This window comes from Cetorhinus maximus, chromosome 2 (assembly GCF_964194155.1).
Source record: "Cetorhinus maximus chromosome 2, sCetMax3.hap1.1, whole genome shotgun sequence".
Lineage (NCBI taxonomy): Eukaryota > Metazoa > Chordata > Chondrichthyes > Lamniformes > Cetorhinidae > Cetorhinus > Cetorhinus maximus.
This window is the reverse complement of record NC_135880.1, coordinates 30,911,308-30,928,676: the sequence shown is the minus strand read 5'-3', so window position 1 is coordinate 30,928,676 and position 17,369 is coordinate 30,911,308. Positions and strand designations below refer to the sequence as shown.

At 41.8% G+C, this 17,369-nt stretch overlaps 1 protein-coding gene across 2 annotated transcripts in view; it reads left to right on the top strand.

Annotated features, from left to right (window-relative positions):
• LOC144693001 (EF-hand calcium-binding domain-containing protein 6) overlaps window positions 1-1,551 on the top strand; it is a 119,932-nt gene extending 118,381 nt beyond the window's left edge. For both annotated transcript variants that reach the window (XM_078562255.1, XM_078562245.1), the window contains one exon: window positions 410-1,551. In XM_078562255.1, the coding sequence (XP_078418381.1) occupies window positions 410-667 (258 nt within the window). In that variant the 3' untranslated portion in view covers window positions 668-1,551. The remainder of the gene's footprint in view (window positions 1-409) is intronic.
• Window positions 1,552-17,369: the final 15,818 nt, after the last annotated feature.

Genomic DNA, 17,369 nt, shown 5'->3' with positions numbered 1-17,369 from the left:
TAAAGTTCTCATTTTTGTTTACAAATCCCCCCATGGCTTCACCCCTCCCTATCCCTGTAATTTCCTTCAAGATATCTGCGCTCATCTAATTCTGGCCTCCTGAGCATTCCCAATTTTAATTGCCCCAACATTGGCAAGTGTTCCTTCAGCTACCAAAGCCCTAAGCTCTGAAATCCTCTCTCTAAACCCTTCTGACTCTTCCTGTCTTTCTCCTTTAAGATGCTCCTTAAAACCTACCTTGTTTGTGGGCATCGCTGGCATGGTCAGCATTCATTGCCCATCCCTAATTGCTCCTGAGATTTGGGATCAGGGATGTCATTATGTTGGTTTAGAAACTACTCATACAGCACCATAGACATCTTAAGATGTTAACTAAACTTAAACTCTTGCCTTCCCTTATACTGCATAGCTGCAAGGAGAGTGGAAATCCCTACGCAGAGCCTTTAAGAAGTTAGACAACACCAGCAGTGGTTACCTGACTCTGCCAGAGTTTCGCGCTGTACTCAAACTCTGCGACCTGCTCCTGAATGAGGATGAAGTCTACCATATCATGTCAAAATTTGATGAAAACATGGAAGGAAAAATCAACTACAAAAAGTTCCTGGAAGAGTCCTACAAAAAAGAAAGAATTTGTGCGGAAAACCAAGCCTCTAACAGCAAAGAGTAAATGTTGATGCTTCAGCTGAGAGATGGCAGGAACAATGAATCCAGCCCATACCGCACTGAATGAACATACCTCCATACAATGGCCGCTGTCTTTGGTGCCTGTTCTTGTCAGACTGTGCAGTACCATTGATTTCTCCTCCACAGCTGCTCAACCCTTACAATGGCAAATAGCTCAACCTTTCAGAAGTTGCCCAAGTCTCTCTGTTTTTCAATCATAACTTTAACCTAATTTGGATCATTTTGCTTTGGGGTGAGATATTGATCTGGGAAAGACCAAGCTCAGGTCACTAGCCTCAGTGACTAAGATGATAAAAGGAAAGAAAGAACTTGCAATTATATAGCAAGTTTCACGACCCCAAGAACACGTAAAGCACTTCACAGCTAATGAAGTACTTTAGCAGTTTAGTCATTGTAATGTAGGAAACACCCAGTGGATTTGCACACGGCAAGGTCCAACAATTGTCTATGAGCAGATAATCTGTTTTAATGATATTTGTTGAGATCTCCTCAAATCACAAGTGCAATTTTTACAAAACATTACTTCTAGTTTTCCCTAATGAAGAAAGTTAATGGTCCTACATGGACTACACATCCATTGTAAATTCATCTTTAGAGAGGTAGTGTAAGTGTTTTATAACAAAAGAGCAGGTTTCCAAAACTAGGACAGTTTGCATTTTAGTATAGGATGGAAGGCTAGAATTATGCCGAGGATAAATCCACCCCCCGCTCCAAACTGATGGATCATAAACTTATACCATTCACTTATGTGAATCACAAAGGTCTGAGCATCCATGGATATAAGTTATGTTATAGGAATTCCTTTTCAGTACCTTTGCTAGTTGGATATGCAATATTTTAGATTTTAAATAAAGAAACATTTATCTACTTGTTTGTGTTTTCTTCTGTAACAACAATAACCCCGAGTCCTGTTCAGAAAAGAATTTTCAGTGACAATAACCCCAAGTTATATTCTTTACACAATGTTCAGTGACCATGCGTTCTGTTCATTGCAGAATATTTCAGTCACCCACAGAAAAGAGCACATGGTATATTTAGTTTGGGGAGAAGTACTTTTGTCAACACAGTCCTTAAGTGTTTGAAATTCCCACTGACCAGGGGAATTGTACTTAATCTCTTTGCTATGCCTTCTGTCCACTGATAGTTTTTATTTCTTTCCTCCCTCTATCCCAGCTATGTAATGAGAAGTGCTTTGGCTGTACAGCTGATAAGAACATAAGGATTTAAAAAATAAGAGCAGGAGTAGACCATTCACCCCTTTGAGCCTGTTCTGCCATTCAATAAGATCAGGATTGATCTTCTGCCTCAACAACTTCTTCCTGCACTATGCTCATATTCCTTGATTCCCTGAGTATGCAAAAGTATATTGACCTCTGCCTTGAATATAGCCAATGACTGAGGGTCCGCAGCTCTCTGGAGTAAAGAATTCCAAAGACTCACAACCCTTTGAGTGAAGAAATTTCTTCGCATCTCAGCCCTAAATAGCTAACTCATTTATTCTGAGACCCTGACCACCTCTCTCTAGACTCCCCAGCCAGATGAAACATCCTTCCACTATCAATTTGTCAAGCCCCTTAAGAATTTTATATGTTTCGATTAAATTACTTCTCAATCTTTTAAATGCTAGGGAATATGGGCCTTGTCTATTTAATCTCTTCTCATTGGATAATGCCCTTAGCCCTGGAATCAGTGTAGTGAAACTTCAGTGCACTCTATCTAATGCAAGTACATTCATACCTAGGTAAGTTAACCAAAGCTGTACAACAGTACTCCAGATGTGGTCTCACCAATGCCCTTCATAATTGTAGTAAAACATCTTGCCTTTATTCTACAATACCTTCGTAACAAAGGCTAACATACCATTTCCTTTCCTAATTGCTTGCTACACCTGCATGTTAACTCACTGTGATTCATGTAGAAGAACACATAGGCCCCTCTGAATATCAACATTTCCCAGACTCTTACTAATTAAGTAATATTCTGCCTTTCTATTTTCCTTCCAAAGTGGATAACATTACACTTCTCCACATTATAGTCCATCTGTCATGTTCTTGCCCACTTATTTAACCCGGCTACATGCTGTTGCAGCCTCTGCTCCCTCCTTGCATCTTACTTTTCTACCTAACTTTGTACCATCAACAAAGGATACATTATACTTGATCCCCTCATCTAAGAAAATGATGTAGATTATAAATAGCTGAGGCTCAAGCACTGGTCCTTAGCATATCCCACCAGTTCTTTCCTGACAACTCAAAAATGACCCATTTATTCCTGCTCTCTGTTTTTTGTCTGAATAGATCATCAATTCCCCAAATCCATGAGTTCCAGTTTTGTGTAATAACCTCTTGTGTAGCACCTTATCAAACGCTTTTTGAAAATCTAAATACACAACTGTCCACCAGTTCCCCCTTTTCTATCCTGCTAGTTGCAACCTCAAAAAACTTGTCAAGTACAATTTCTCTTTCATAAATCCAAGTTGACTTTGCTTAATCATGTTACGATTTTTAAGTGCCCTGTTACCACATCCCTAATCATAGATTCTAACACTCTCCCTGCTATTGATGTCAGGCTAACTGGCCTATAGTTCCCTATTTTCTCTTTCTGTCTCTTTTCTTGAATAGCATGGTTGTGCTTGCTACTTTCCAATCCATGGGGACTGTTCTAGTGTCTAGGGAATTCTGGAAGATAAAAACCACTATCCACTATTTTCTGCAACTACCTCTTTTAAAACCCTAGGATGCAAACCATCAGGTCCAGGGGATTTGTTGACTTTTAAAAGTCCCATTGACTTCTCCAGTACTATTTCTTTGCTAATACTAATTTATTTTGGTCCCTTATTCTCTTTAGAACCTTGCTCTCATATTATTTCCAAATGTTTTGTGTCTTCCACCATGAAGGCAGATAAAAAGTATTTGCTTAATGTCTCTGCCATTTCCTTATTTCGCATTATAATTCCTCCTGTCTCTGCCTCTAAGGGATTCATGTTTATTTTTGTTAATCTCTTCCTTTTTACAACTTATTTCTATGCCTCTTGCTACTTTAATCTCATTTTCATTTTTCTCATCATCAATAACTTGTTCTTTGCTGAGTTCGAAATGCTCAATTTCCTCACTTCAGAGCATTCCTACTTCTCATGCACATGCTCAGTATGATCACGTGTCTAGAAAATATGTGTGTGTGTGTATGTTTGCATGTTAAGTTTGAAAGAACTTTGCATTCTGTCTTAATAATTAAACGCTTTGACCACCCACAACCTAACCTCATTGAGGAATATCATTTCGGACCTGATACTGCACTTCAGTTACTGTAGTGTGGGGTACAGACTGTAAGATACAGTGCTGTAATATTCAGCATTCTGATACCCAATAGTGCAATATCCCACACTGGAATGTCCAGCACTACAATATCAGCTTCTGCAATATTCAACACTGTGATATCCAGCACTATAATATCTAGCAATTTGTTATTTGGTGTCATAATATCCTGTAATATCTAATAACCCTGTAACAACCCTGTAATATCTAGCATTCTGATATCCAACATAATAATATCCAGCACTGTGATATCCAACATTGCATTATCCAGGAATGTGATATTCAGTATGATAATATCCAGTGCTGCAAGGTAGAGCACTGTAATATTCAGCAGTATGATAGCTAGCATTGTGGTATCCAACACAGTAAAGTCAAACCCTGTAACATCCAAGACTATGGTCCGTCACTATAATATTCAGCACTGCCATATCCAATTCTGAATTTCCTGCACTGTGATATTTTGGGATGTAATATCCAGCATAGTGATATCCAGCACTCTAATTTCTAGCACAGTACTATCCTACACTGTGATATTCAGCACTGAAATATTGAGCACTATAATATCCAACACTAATATTCAGCATGATAATATCCAGTAATGTGTTATTCAGCAGTATAAAATTTGGCACTACAATATCTAGCACAGAAATATCTAGCACTGTAATATCCAGCACTATGTTATTCAACACTTTAATATTCAGCATTGTGATATCCAGCACTGTAATATTCAGCACTGTAATATCCAACACTGTGACACTCAACATTTTAATGCTCAGCTGATAATATCTAGCCTTGTGATATGTGACACTATGATAATCGACACTGCAGTATCCAGCAATGTAAGATCCAGCACTGTGTTTGTTCATGAGATGTGTCACTGGCAAGACATATTAATCCCTAATTGCCCTTGAGAAGTGGTGGTGAGCTGCCTTCTTGAATCATTGCAGTCCATGTGGTACAGGTACACCCATAGTGCTGTTAGGGAGGGAGTTCCAGGATCTTGACCCAGAGACAGTGAAGGAGAGGAGATAAATTTCTAAGACAGGATGGTGTGTGACTTGGAAGGGAACTTACAAAGTATAGTGTTTCCATGCATCTGCTAGCCTTGCCTTTCTAGTGGTAGAGGTCGTGGGTTTGGAAGGTGCTGTTGAAGGAGGCTTGGCGCGTTGCTGCAGTGCATTTTGTAGATGATACACACTGCTGCGACTGTGCATCTGTGGTGGAGGGAGTTAATGCCTAAAGAGGGAGATGGGGTGTTGATCAAACGAGCTGCATTGTCCTGGGTGGTGCCGAACTTCTTGTATTGTTTGAGTTGCACTCATCCAGGCAAGTGGGAAGTATTCCATCACACCCCTGACTTGTGCCTTGTAGATGGTGGACAGGCTTTGGGAAGTCAGGAGATGAGTTACCCAGCACAAGATTCCCAGTCTCTGCCCTTCTATTATAGCCACAGTATTTATATGGCTAGTCCAGTTAAATTTCTTGTTAATGGTAACCCCAGGGTGTTGATGGTGGCGAATTCAGCAATAATAATGCAATTGAATGTCATGGGAAGATGGTTAGATTCTCTCTTGTTGGAGATGGTCATTGCCTGGCACTTGTGTGGCACAAATAATACTTGTCACTTATAAGCCCAAGCCTAAATGTTGTCCAGGTTTTACTGCATGTGGGCCCAGACTGCTTCAGTATCTGATGAGTAGTGAATGAAACTGAACACTACAATTGTCAGTGAACATTCCCACTTCTGACCTCATGTTGGAGGGAAGATCATTGATGAAGCAGCTGAAGATGGTTGGGCCTAGGGCACTACCCCAAGAACAGCAATATCCTGGAGCTGAGCAGATTGGCCTCCAACAATCAGAACCATCTTCCTTTGTACTAGGTATAACTCCAACCAGTGGAGAGTATTCCCAGTTTCCCACTGGCTTCAATTGTGTTTGGGCTCCTTGATGGCATACTCAGACAAATGTTGCTTTGATGTCAATGGCAGTCAATCCCAGTTTGGGTTCCGCCAGGGCCATTTAGCTCCTGACCTCATTACAGCCTTGCTTCAAACATGGACAAAAGAGCTGAACTCCCAGGGTGAGGTGAGAGTGACTGCCCTTGACATCAAGGCCGCATTTGACCAGGTGTGGCATCAAGGAGCCCTAGCAAAACTGAAGTCAACGGGAATCAAGGGGAAAACTCTCTACTGGTTGGAGTCATACCTAGCACAAAGGAAGATGGTTGTGGTTGTTGGAGGTCAGCCATCTCAGCTACAGGACATCACTGCAGGAGTTTCTCAGGGTAGTGTCCTCAGCCTAACCATCTTCAGCTGCTTCACCAATGACCTTCCTTCTGTCATAAGGTCAGAAGTGGGGATGTTCGCTGATGATTGCACAATGTTCAGCAATATTCACGACTCTTCAGATACTGAAGCAGTCCATGTCCAAATGCAGCAAGATCTGGACAGTATTCAAGCTTGGGCTGACAGTGGCAAGTAACATTCGCACCACACAAGTGTCAGGCAATGACCATCTCCAACAAGAAAGAATCCAACCAACTGAACTGGACTAGCCATTTAAATACTGTGGCTACAAGAGCAGGTCAGAGGCTGGGAATCATACAACGAGTAACCTCCTGACTCCCCAAAGCCTGTCCACCATCTACAAGGCACAAGTCAGGAGTGTGATGGAATACTCCCCATTTGCTTGGATGAGTGCAGCTCCCACAACACTGAAGAAGCTTGACACTCTCCAGGAAAAAGCAGCACGTTTGCAAGGCAACACATCCACAAACATTCACTCCTTCCACCGCCGATGCACAGTGGCTGCAGTGTGCACCATCTACAAGATGCACTGCAGGAATTCACCAAAGCTCCTTCAACAGCACCTTCCAAACCCACAACCACTACCATCTAGAAGGACAAGAGCAGCAGATAAATGGGAGCATCACCACCTGGAAGTTCCCCTCCAAGTCACTCACCACCCTGACTTGGAAATATATTGCCATTCCTTCACTGTCGCTGGGTCAAAATTCTGGAACTCCCTTCCTAACAGCACTGACAGCACATCTCACCTCTTTAATTCAGCTCTTTTGTCCATTTTTGGACCAAGGCTGTAATGACATCTGGACTTAAATGGCCCTGGTGGCACCTAAACTGAATATCAGTGAGCAGGTTATTGCTGAGTAAATGCTGCTTGATAGCACTGTCGATGACACCTTCCATCACTTTATTGATGATTGAGGGTAAACTGATGGGGCGGGAATTGGCGGAATTTGATTTGTCCTGCTATTTATAGACAGGAGATAGCTGACAATTTTCCACATTGCTGAGTAGATGCCTGTGTTGTAGCTGTACTGGAATAGCTTGGCTAGGGGCGCGGCTAGTCCTGGAGCACAGGTCTTCAGTGCTACAATAGGGATGTTGTCAAGACAGATAGTCGTTACTGTGTCTCCAGTCCTTTCTTGATATCATGTGGACTGAATCCAATTGGCTGGAGACTGCCATCTGTGCTCGAGCATTATAATATCCAGTTCTGTTTTACCCGGCAGTCTGATATTCAACATTACAATATCCAGCTTTGCAATATCCAGCTGTGTAATATCCAGCAGTTTAATATCAGCACTGTAATATCCAGTAGTGTAATATTCAGCACTGCAATATCCAGCAGTATAATATTTAGCACTGTAATATCCAGCAGTTTAATATCAGCACTGTAATATCCAGCAGTGTAATATTCAACAGTGTAATATTCAGCACTGTAATATCCAGCAGTGTGACATTCAGCAGTGTAATATTCAGCACTGTAATATCAGCACTACAATATCCAGAAGTGTGATATTCAGCAGTGTAATTTTCAGCACTGTAATATCCAGCAGTTTAATATTCAGCAATGTAATATTCAGCACTGTAATATCCAGTAGTGTAATATTCAGCACTGCAATATCCAGCAGTATAATATTTAGCACTGTAATATCCAGCAGTTTAATATCAGCACTGTAATATCCAGCAGTGTAATATTCAACAGTGTAATATTCAGCACTGTAATATCCAGCAGTGTGACATTCAGCAGTGTAATATTCAGCACTGTAATATCAGCACTACAATATCCAGAAGTGTGATATTCAGCAGTGTAATTTTCAGCACTGTAATATCCAGCAGTTTAATATTCAGCAATGTAATATTCAGCACTGTAATATCCAGTAGTGTAATATTCAGCACTGCAATAACCAGCAGTATAATATTAGGCACTGTAATATCCAACAGTTTAATATCAGCACTGTAATATCCAGCAGTGTAATATTCAACAGTGTAATATTCAGCACTGTAATATCCAGCAGTGTGACATTCAGCAGTGTAATATTCAGCACTGTAATATCAGCACTACAATATCCAGAAGTGTGATATTCAGCAGTGTAATTTTCAGCACTGTAATATCCAGCAGTTTAATATTCAGCAGTGTAATATTCAGCACTGTAATATCCAGCAGTGTAATATTCAGCAGTGTAATATCAGCACTGTAATATCCAGCAGTGTAATATTCAGCAGTGTAATATTCAGCACTGTAATATTCAGCACTGTAATATTCAGCAGTGTAATATTCAACAGTGTAATATTCAGCACTGAAACATCCAGCAGTGTAATATTCGGCAGTGTAATATTAGCACTGTAATATCCAGCACTGTATTATCCAGCAGTGTAATTTTCAGCACTGTAATATCTAGCAGTATAATATTCAGCAGTGTAATTTTCAGCACTGTAATATCCAGCAGCATGATATACAGCAGTGTACTATTCAGCACTGTAATATCCAGCAGTGTAATGCCCAGCAGTGTAATATCCAGCAGTGTGATATTCAGCACTGCAATATCCAGCAGTGTAATGCCCAGCACTGTAATATCCAGCAGCGTGATATACAGCAGTGTACTATTCAGCACTGCAATATCCAGCAGTGTAATGCCCAGCAGTGTAATATCCAGCAGTGTGATATTCAGCACTGCAATATCCAGCAGTGTAATGCCCAGCAGTGTAATATCCAGCAGTGTGATATTCAACACTGTATTATCCAGCAGTGTAATTTTCAGCACTGTAATATCTAGCAGTATAATATTCAGCAGTGTAATTTTCAGCACTGTAATATCTAGCAGTATAATATTCAGCAGTGTAATTTTCAGCACTGTAATATCCAGCAGCGTGATATACAGCAGTGTACTATTCAGCACTGTAATATCCAGCAGTGTGATATTCAACACTGCAATATCCAGCAGTGTAATGCCCAGCAGTGTAATATCCAGCAGTGTGATATTCAGCACTGTAATATCCAGCAATGTAATCTCAGCAATATAGGCCTCGCACTGTATCATTTGTCACCGTAATGCCCAGCATTCTCATTTGCACTGTAATATTCAGCACTGTGCCGTTTAGCACTGTGATATGCAGCACTGTAACTAACGTCCTGACAAAATGTCATTAATCTATAATACTATGCAGAATTTTCCCAGCTGTGTAATAGCGGCTTTTAAGGCAGGGGGTTTGGGAAATCAGATTAAAGGGTGCTGAGCCAGCTCCCCGGTGTGTTCCCGCCTCCTTGCACTTCTCCCTGCAGTGATGGCGTTTCAGCCGGCAGCGGCGGGAATTCAGTTCAGATATTTAATGAGCCAATTTTACCACAGCAATGCAATCTTCTGAGCATCGCACGGCACCACAGCAGCTCGGAGGAGGCGGCTGCACACTGAGAGGTCAGACATCCGATCGATTTAAAGGGTTTTAAATGTGCACCTGCATAATAAAATGGCACGGATGCTCTCTCCCAGGGTCAGAGGGTTGCCATAGATGTCTCTGGGGCTGATGCAGTGGCAGCCGCTCCCTTGGTAAAGTTTGAGTTCCTGCTGCTTGGGCCTCAGCAGCAGTCTCACTCTGCTGCCCTGGCAATGCTCGGGTCATGTATCAATCTGCTGCCTCCCTAACCTGCCCTCCCATCCCACAAGATTTTGCCGGGGAGTGCACTGCTGCATGAATGGGGTTTGGGACCCAACGCTGGAAAAAATTCCAAATGCAGAAGGTTCCGGTCATTAATTCCGTTACTCTCTCCACCAATGCAGCCCGGCCTGCTATGTATTTCCAGCAGTTCCTGTTGTCATTATAGAAATCAGCACTAAATTCTGCAGCACTGCATTATCCAGCACCGTAATATCTATACTGCACTGTAATATCTAGCTCTATAATAGCTCACACTGTGATCTCCATCACTGCGATATTCGGCACTGTAATAAAAAACACTCTGATGTCCACCATTACAATATCCAGCATTATAATATCCTGCACTACAATGCCCAGTGTTATATTATCTAGTACTTTAATGCTCAAGCCTATAAATTCCACTACTGAAATATCTAGCACCACAATATCCAGTTCTATAATATCCAGCACATAATGTCCAATTCCACATTAACTGTCACTATAATACCTGGCACTGTTATGTTCCAAGTTATAATATCCAGCACCATGATATTCAGCATTGCAATGGCCAGCATGAGAATTCCAGCACTGTAATATCTAGCAGTCTAATACCAAGCACTCCAATATCATACACTATAATATTTGGCCCTGCAATATCCAGCACTATGATATACAGCACTGTAATGTCCAGCATTGCAATACGCGGTGATGTGGTCTCTAACGCTGCAGTATCCAACATTGTGAGGCCCAGCATTGAGGCTTTCAACAGTTTAAGATCCAACACTGTAATGTCTAGCACTGTAATGTTCTTCACTGTAATATCAAATCCTGTAAGGTCCAGCTGTGCAATATCCGGCAGTCTGATATTTGGCATGACAATGTCCAGCACAGAAACTTCAGCACCGCAATATCCAGCAGCTTAATACCCACTACTTTAATACCCAGGAGTATACTATGTAGCAGTTGTATATCCAACATAGTAATGTCCAGCTGGCACCGTCTGACACTATGATATTTAACTCTAATATCCAGCACTGTAACATTTAGCATTATAATACCTAGCAACGAAATATCCAGTATTGTGATATCCTGTACTGCGACACCCAGCGTTGTAATATCCCGCGTTGTAGTATTCGGCACTGTATATCCAACAGTCATTAGACCAACATTTAGATCTTTGGCAATGTGATATTTGACACTATTATCACAGAACTGTGATATTCAGCACTTCTAAAAATTGTGAAATCTAATTTCCACCTGTTACGTCTAGTTTTACATAAAAAGGGGTGAAAATGCCGTTTATGATAAGTGGCAGCAAAATATATTTACAACCTTCACCAAACCTCAAAAGAAATGATTTTGTTTCCCTCGCCCTACCAGTGGGACATGTCCCTTACAGTTTTAAGTGGTAATAATTAAATAGACTTCCAATATTGAATTTCCCACATTAACCAACACCCCCACCGCCTCACCCCCTCCCTCGGGAAGAGATTGCCTTGAGCACAGTAGCCTTTTCATTATACCTGCTTTACCTTGCACTGGCTCACGTGGGATACCGGAGTGTACCTGATTGTCCCTGCCCTGTCTCGGACTAATGCTACTGGCAAATAGAAGGCTGCTTTATTATCCGTTTCCAAAAGTTTTTTTTTTCGTTACATGTAGAAGTTTATCTTCCAAATGTAATAATAAAATTGACATATTTTACATCTCCTGGCTGGCTGTGGTGAGGTGGTAAGTGTGAGCACCTGTATGAAGTCAGCCCCTTGACACATTGTTGATTTATCCGAAGTTTTACCACGTTGATTATTTTTTTCACAATATTGTCCACACATTTCTCATTACTTTTTTTAAAAAAGGTTTGCTGACCCGCAAAACTCGTGCACACCAAATCAGGCAGAGTGCCATTGGCGTTTAAAGTGCCTGACCGCACTCTGTTGCTGTGTTGATCGAAATGTGGAATAGTTACTTTTTCCTGGATTTACCAGCAGCTTGAATTTCTGTTTGTTATCACGGGTACTGGGGGAAATAAAAAGAGGGCTGGATCTCGTTTGGGGGCTCAATTCCTTTTTATTCCATCCTTGACTTTCTTTTTGTCAATTTTGGGGGAAATCTGTTGAGAAAAAAAAATCTGTGCAACGGAGGAAGGGGAACAGCAACTCACATTTATATGGCACCTTTACCAGAAGAAAAACGATGCAAGGTGCTCCACAGTGTGCAAGGAAGCGCAAATAATGTTATCCCTTTTAAAGGGAAGGTCATGCATTGATGTAGAAGCGCACAATTGGTGTGTTGCAGTGATTTTTTTTTGCAGGAGGTTACTCAAATACTAATACATTTAACATTTGATTTTCAGCGGAAAGTGCGCTTGCATAACGTAAGCAATTCAATTGTTAACTATTAAAGTTCCGGCCCCTCGCGTCAAAATGCAACCCAGATTAACATCGGAGAAGTGACCTCTGAAAAGCGGCCGTCACAGGATAGATGTGTCTGAATCACGGAACCTCCTCCCCTGTTAATCCTCACAAGCACGTTCAGTGTGCGGAGTGATTTTAGGATTACAGCAGCAACCTCGATGTCACTTACTTTTACCCAGCGACAGATTTTCTTTGGGGTGGGTGGGGGGGAACTTTCCGACTGAAGGTTAAACGAATTTTGCAGCGCGTTGACTAATTCCGCTGGAACTGATGCGTCCTTTATTCCAAATCCTAGGGTCCACCCTCAGTGTTACCGCATGTCAAACATCACACATATCACACAAGTCATGCATGTCAGCAAAAAAAAAAGATCAACGTGGCTATATTTTTTTTGTTGTTGCACCGGTCGAGGAGTTTCAGAGCTAACGCTGCGTTCTCCCCTTCGTCCGCCCACTCACCTCATTCAGGCACCGCGGGCGGTGGGAGGGGTGGGGGGGAACTTCCAACGATCGCCCTGATTTATTTTGATTGCATTTTCTAATAGAATACCGAAATCCCGAGCCCAGTCCGAGCCAAATCAACCAGACCTTGTGTAAACCTCGGTGATGACATTTGGTTTTAAATCCTACACATACTGAGTGGCAGAGAGGTCACCGGTCCTTTGTGGCTGAAAGAAAACAAATAAAGAGGGCGACACTGTCTCTTTTTGAAAGCCCTGTTTGCGGAACATCGCCAGTAAAACAAAACAAGCCTCCGCAATCTGCATCGGCTCTGCCCCTTCCATGGAGGATTGGTGCTGCTCAACAGATTAACGTGTCCAACCACTAGTTTGCAGCTGACACCTGCATGGCAGATTACAATAGCTATTAGAATGGGTTTCTGTCAGTCTGTGTGTTTTTTTTTTATATAAAAAGAAAGTGTTTGTGTGTGGCTGGAACACGCCGATCTATTAGCTCAGTGTACGCCTGGGCGCGCAACTGAGCTCTGTATTAAGGAAGCTATTGGGACAAGCCATCCGGGATTGAGAGCTCATCGCCTGGACCAGCAGAGCCTGCGGGACTCGGGGGCACCCAGCAGCCAAACTCAGCTCTCTCTCTCTCTCTTTTTTTTTTGTTGTTGTGTTTCCCCAGGACACAGAGGGAGCCTTTGATTTAATGGAGATGATTATTTTTATTCTCGCCCACTCAAGGGTGAAGCGCAAGGAAGCGGGGAATGTCCCTTTTCACAGCTTTTACAATGGAGCACCTCCCAGTCAAAATAAAAAGAGATAGAGAGAGAGAGAGAGAAAGAGAGAGAGAGAACACAGCGAGAAGTTCTGTGTTCTGGTGCGGCTCTCTTGGAAACCATCGCTCTACAAGTTTACTTTTTTTTAATAAAAAAAAGTGAAGAAATGAATCCTTTCTTTGTAGGAGAGGAGGAGAAAAAAACCACATTTAGTCACAATCTGGTTTGAATCAATCCCCTCGTGGGTCCTGTTTATAATCTGTTTGGAAAGATACAAATTTATCTGCTACCTCGACTTTTGCCCAGATTTGGCAAATTGGTGCTTTTGGGTCACGTAATTTTAAAGACTTTTATCCCTGGCTGGTAGTTTTGTAACGCTTGTGGCTGAAAGAGCAGACAACCGTGTCATAATCTCCTGTCAAAAGGGGGAACTCAGTACCAACTTCCATCCAAACCAACATTAATCGTCCAGTAACATAGCACGTTCAACTGGAAAATAGTGTTATATCGGCGATTTTAGTAAATAATCCTTTAATCGCCGCCAAATTGGGCTTTTAGTCTTTGGCCGCTATGGGGGCTGAGGGGGGGAGGATGGGGTATATTGTAGTTTGGTCACGGAGCAAAACTTGGGCTCAAAGCCGCCACAAAAATCAATATTCGGGCATTTGACACCTGTTGAGAAAGCACCATCCTTGGGAAATTCTTGCCCACATAAATCCTTCCCCTTTCTAAAAGTCCTGCTGTTGGCTTCTCGGCTTTCAGTGGGGCCAGTGAGCGCTCTGCTTCCCCTCCGTGCTGCATGGCCGAGCCCAGTGAATGTCCACAGGCTGCTCAACCCTGGGAGGTAGCAGACCCCAGCCGATCCCCCTTCTCACCGGGAGCGGGGAACAGTTACTGCCACGGCTAAAATCAGCAGGAATCATCACCCCGGACATTCTGATACTAAAAATTCATCTTCTTTCAGAGATGAAGAGGCTAAAGGAACTGGGGTTGTTCACCTCCTGCATTACTTACATTACAACGGCGACTACACGCTTCAAAGGTTGGGGTCAGTTAGCTCGGTTGACTAAGGGTGTAGTGCAGAATAACGCCCACAAGCAGAGCTGAGGTAGTGACATACGAATTAGGAGCAGGAGTAGGCCATTCGGCCCCTCAAGCCAGCTCGGCTATTCAATAAGATCATGACTGATCTGATTGTGGCCTCAACAACATCTTGGTGCCTGCTTCCTCACCTTGCCCCATTGTGATATCATGGCATTAACCATGATCAGCAACCCCTGGTGGACTGCAACAAAGGGTGAAAGCAGAGAAACAACCTATACCAGTCATCCACTGCAGCTGCCAAGCTACCCAGACATCTTGGATCTTCCTTGCCCCTGTGATCATGTGACAGCCGCTGAGAAAGTGGGGACGGCAGCACACGCCCTTCCTCTTCTATAGTCAAATTCCTTAGTGTGGCTTTAGCTATAATGTGTCCTTTGGAATCACTTGGACCTAGTGAAACAATGAAATACCATTACCTTTCAAAAGTATTTAATTGGTTGTAAAGCACTTTGAGATGTCCAATGGTATACTGGAAGCACTATATAAATGCAAGTTTTTATTTTCTTTCCTCAGAGCAGAGAAGGTTAAGGGGAGATTAAATAGAGGTGTTCAAAATTATGAGAGTCTTTGATAGAGTAGATAGGGGAAAAAAACTGTTTCCATTGGCAGGAGGCTCTGTAACTAAAGGGCACAGATTTAAGATAATTGGCAAAATGAAGTGGGAGATGAAGAGGTTCTTGTTAACACAATGAATTGTTATGATCTGCAATATGCTTCCTAAAAGGGTAATGTGTGCAATTTAAAAGTACCTTCCAAAAGAATATATACTTGAAAAAGAAAACTTTACAGGGCTATGGGAAATACACAGGGGAGTGGAACTAATTGGGTAGCTGTTTTAAAGAGCCAGCACAAGAAAGATGGCCTATCTGGTACCCTTCTGTGCTGTGTGATTCTATTATTACAGTATTGATAGAGCTTACTGACCATCCTCTGGCAGATCAGAAGGATAATGAGGGAAAACATTTTTTACCCTCATGCGGTCAGGACCTGGAATTATTTTCTTTATTCTTTCATGGGATGTGGGGTGTCACTGGCAAAGCCAGCAATTGTTGCCCCTCCCTAATTACTCTTGAACTGAACATTTCAGAGGGCAGTTAAGAGTCAATCACGTTGCTGTGGGTCTGGAGTTATATGTAGGTCAGACCAGGTAAGGCTGGCAGATTTCCTTCCCTAAAGCAGATTAGTGAACTAGGTGGGTTTTTACAACAACCAATGATAGTTGTTGTGGTTTCCATTACTGAGATTAGTTTTATATTCCAGATTTATTAATTGAATTTAAATTTCACCAGCTGTCAAGATAGGATTTGAACCCATAAGCATTAGCCTGAGTCTCTGGATTACTAGTCCAGTGACATTACCACTACATCACCATCTCCCCACAAATAAACTGCCTGAGAGTGTGGTGAAGGCAGGTTCAATAATGGCTTTCAAAAGGGAATTGGTTAATTACCTGAAGAAAAATAATTACAGGGCTATAGGGAAAGGGTGGGGGAATGCGAGTGGAAGTGGGACTGGATGAGTTGCTTTTGCAGAGACATGGCACAGACACAAAAGGCTGAATGGCCTCCTTCTGTCCTGTAATCAATCTATGATAATATTTTCCATTTTCTCATTCATTGTAGACATTTCCGCAAGTCTGATATAAAAATATAAATACAGCCTGTTTAATTATTAATTATGGTGTTGCAAAGATAGCCTAATAAAGTAATCCACATATTCACAGATGGCATTTCATCAGGTTTACAATGGGTTAGTAAGTTCTATGACCTAGTGCTGAGTCATTTAGACCAGGAAAGTTCCAACCATTCTTAATTTGATTGAAGCTTGAAAAGAAGGGCAGACTCAATCTGTGTTTTCAGGATATGGTCTGGAAAATAAATGAAGTTTTCTGCTTTTGCACATTATCCAGTGAGCCCTGATGAAATGCCATCTGTGAATATGTGGATAACTTTATTAGGCTATCTTTGCCATACCACAACAACTCACATCTACATGGAATATTTATTGTGCCAACATATCCTAAAGTATTCCACACAGTGGGAAAGATACATAGGCAACAAGCAGGAGTTAGCAGATAAGTTAAAGGAAGCAGCAATTGAAGAGATGTATTTTGAGAAGGTTTTTGAAGAAGCGGAGAAATGTATAAGGAAGAGATTTGGAAGAGAATGATAACTGGCATGATAAGAGCATGATAACCGAAAATTCTTTTGGTGATGGTGAAGTGGAGGGGGAGGGAGACATAGTAAACCAATACTAAAATGTAGATGCTACAGCTGGGATATGGAGTTGGAGCAGATTAAAGAAGTAAGATGTGGTTAGACCTTAAAAAGGTCTTGGGAAGAAGGTGAAACTGTTGCACTAGAGAAATTCAGTGATGTGGAAGTAAGTGGAGTTAGCACAGTATGTGATCAGGACCTTGTACAGGATAGGATGTAGGCTGTGCAAATTAGATGAGTTCCAGTTTATGTAGGGTGAAAATCAGAAGGCTAGTTATATTTGCATGTGGAAATGACAGAGGCATTGTTTTGAGTTTCAGCAGTGGTGAAGTTAGTGCAGGAACAGAGCCAAGTAATGTTATACCTCTATAAGCTATGTGGTCTTGGATGATGGGCAGGGTGTGAATGTGCATTGCTGTGGAGCAACTTTTCATATCACACCATGTAAGATAATGAAAACATACTTACATTG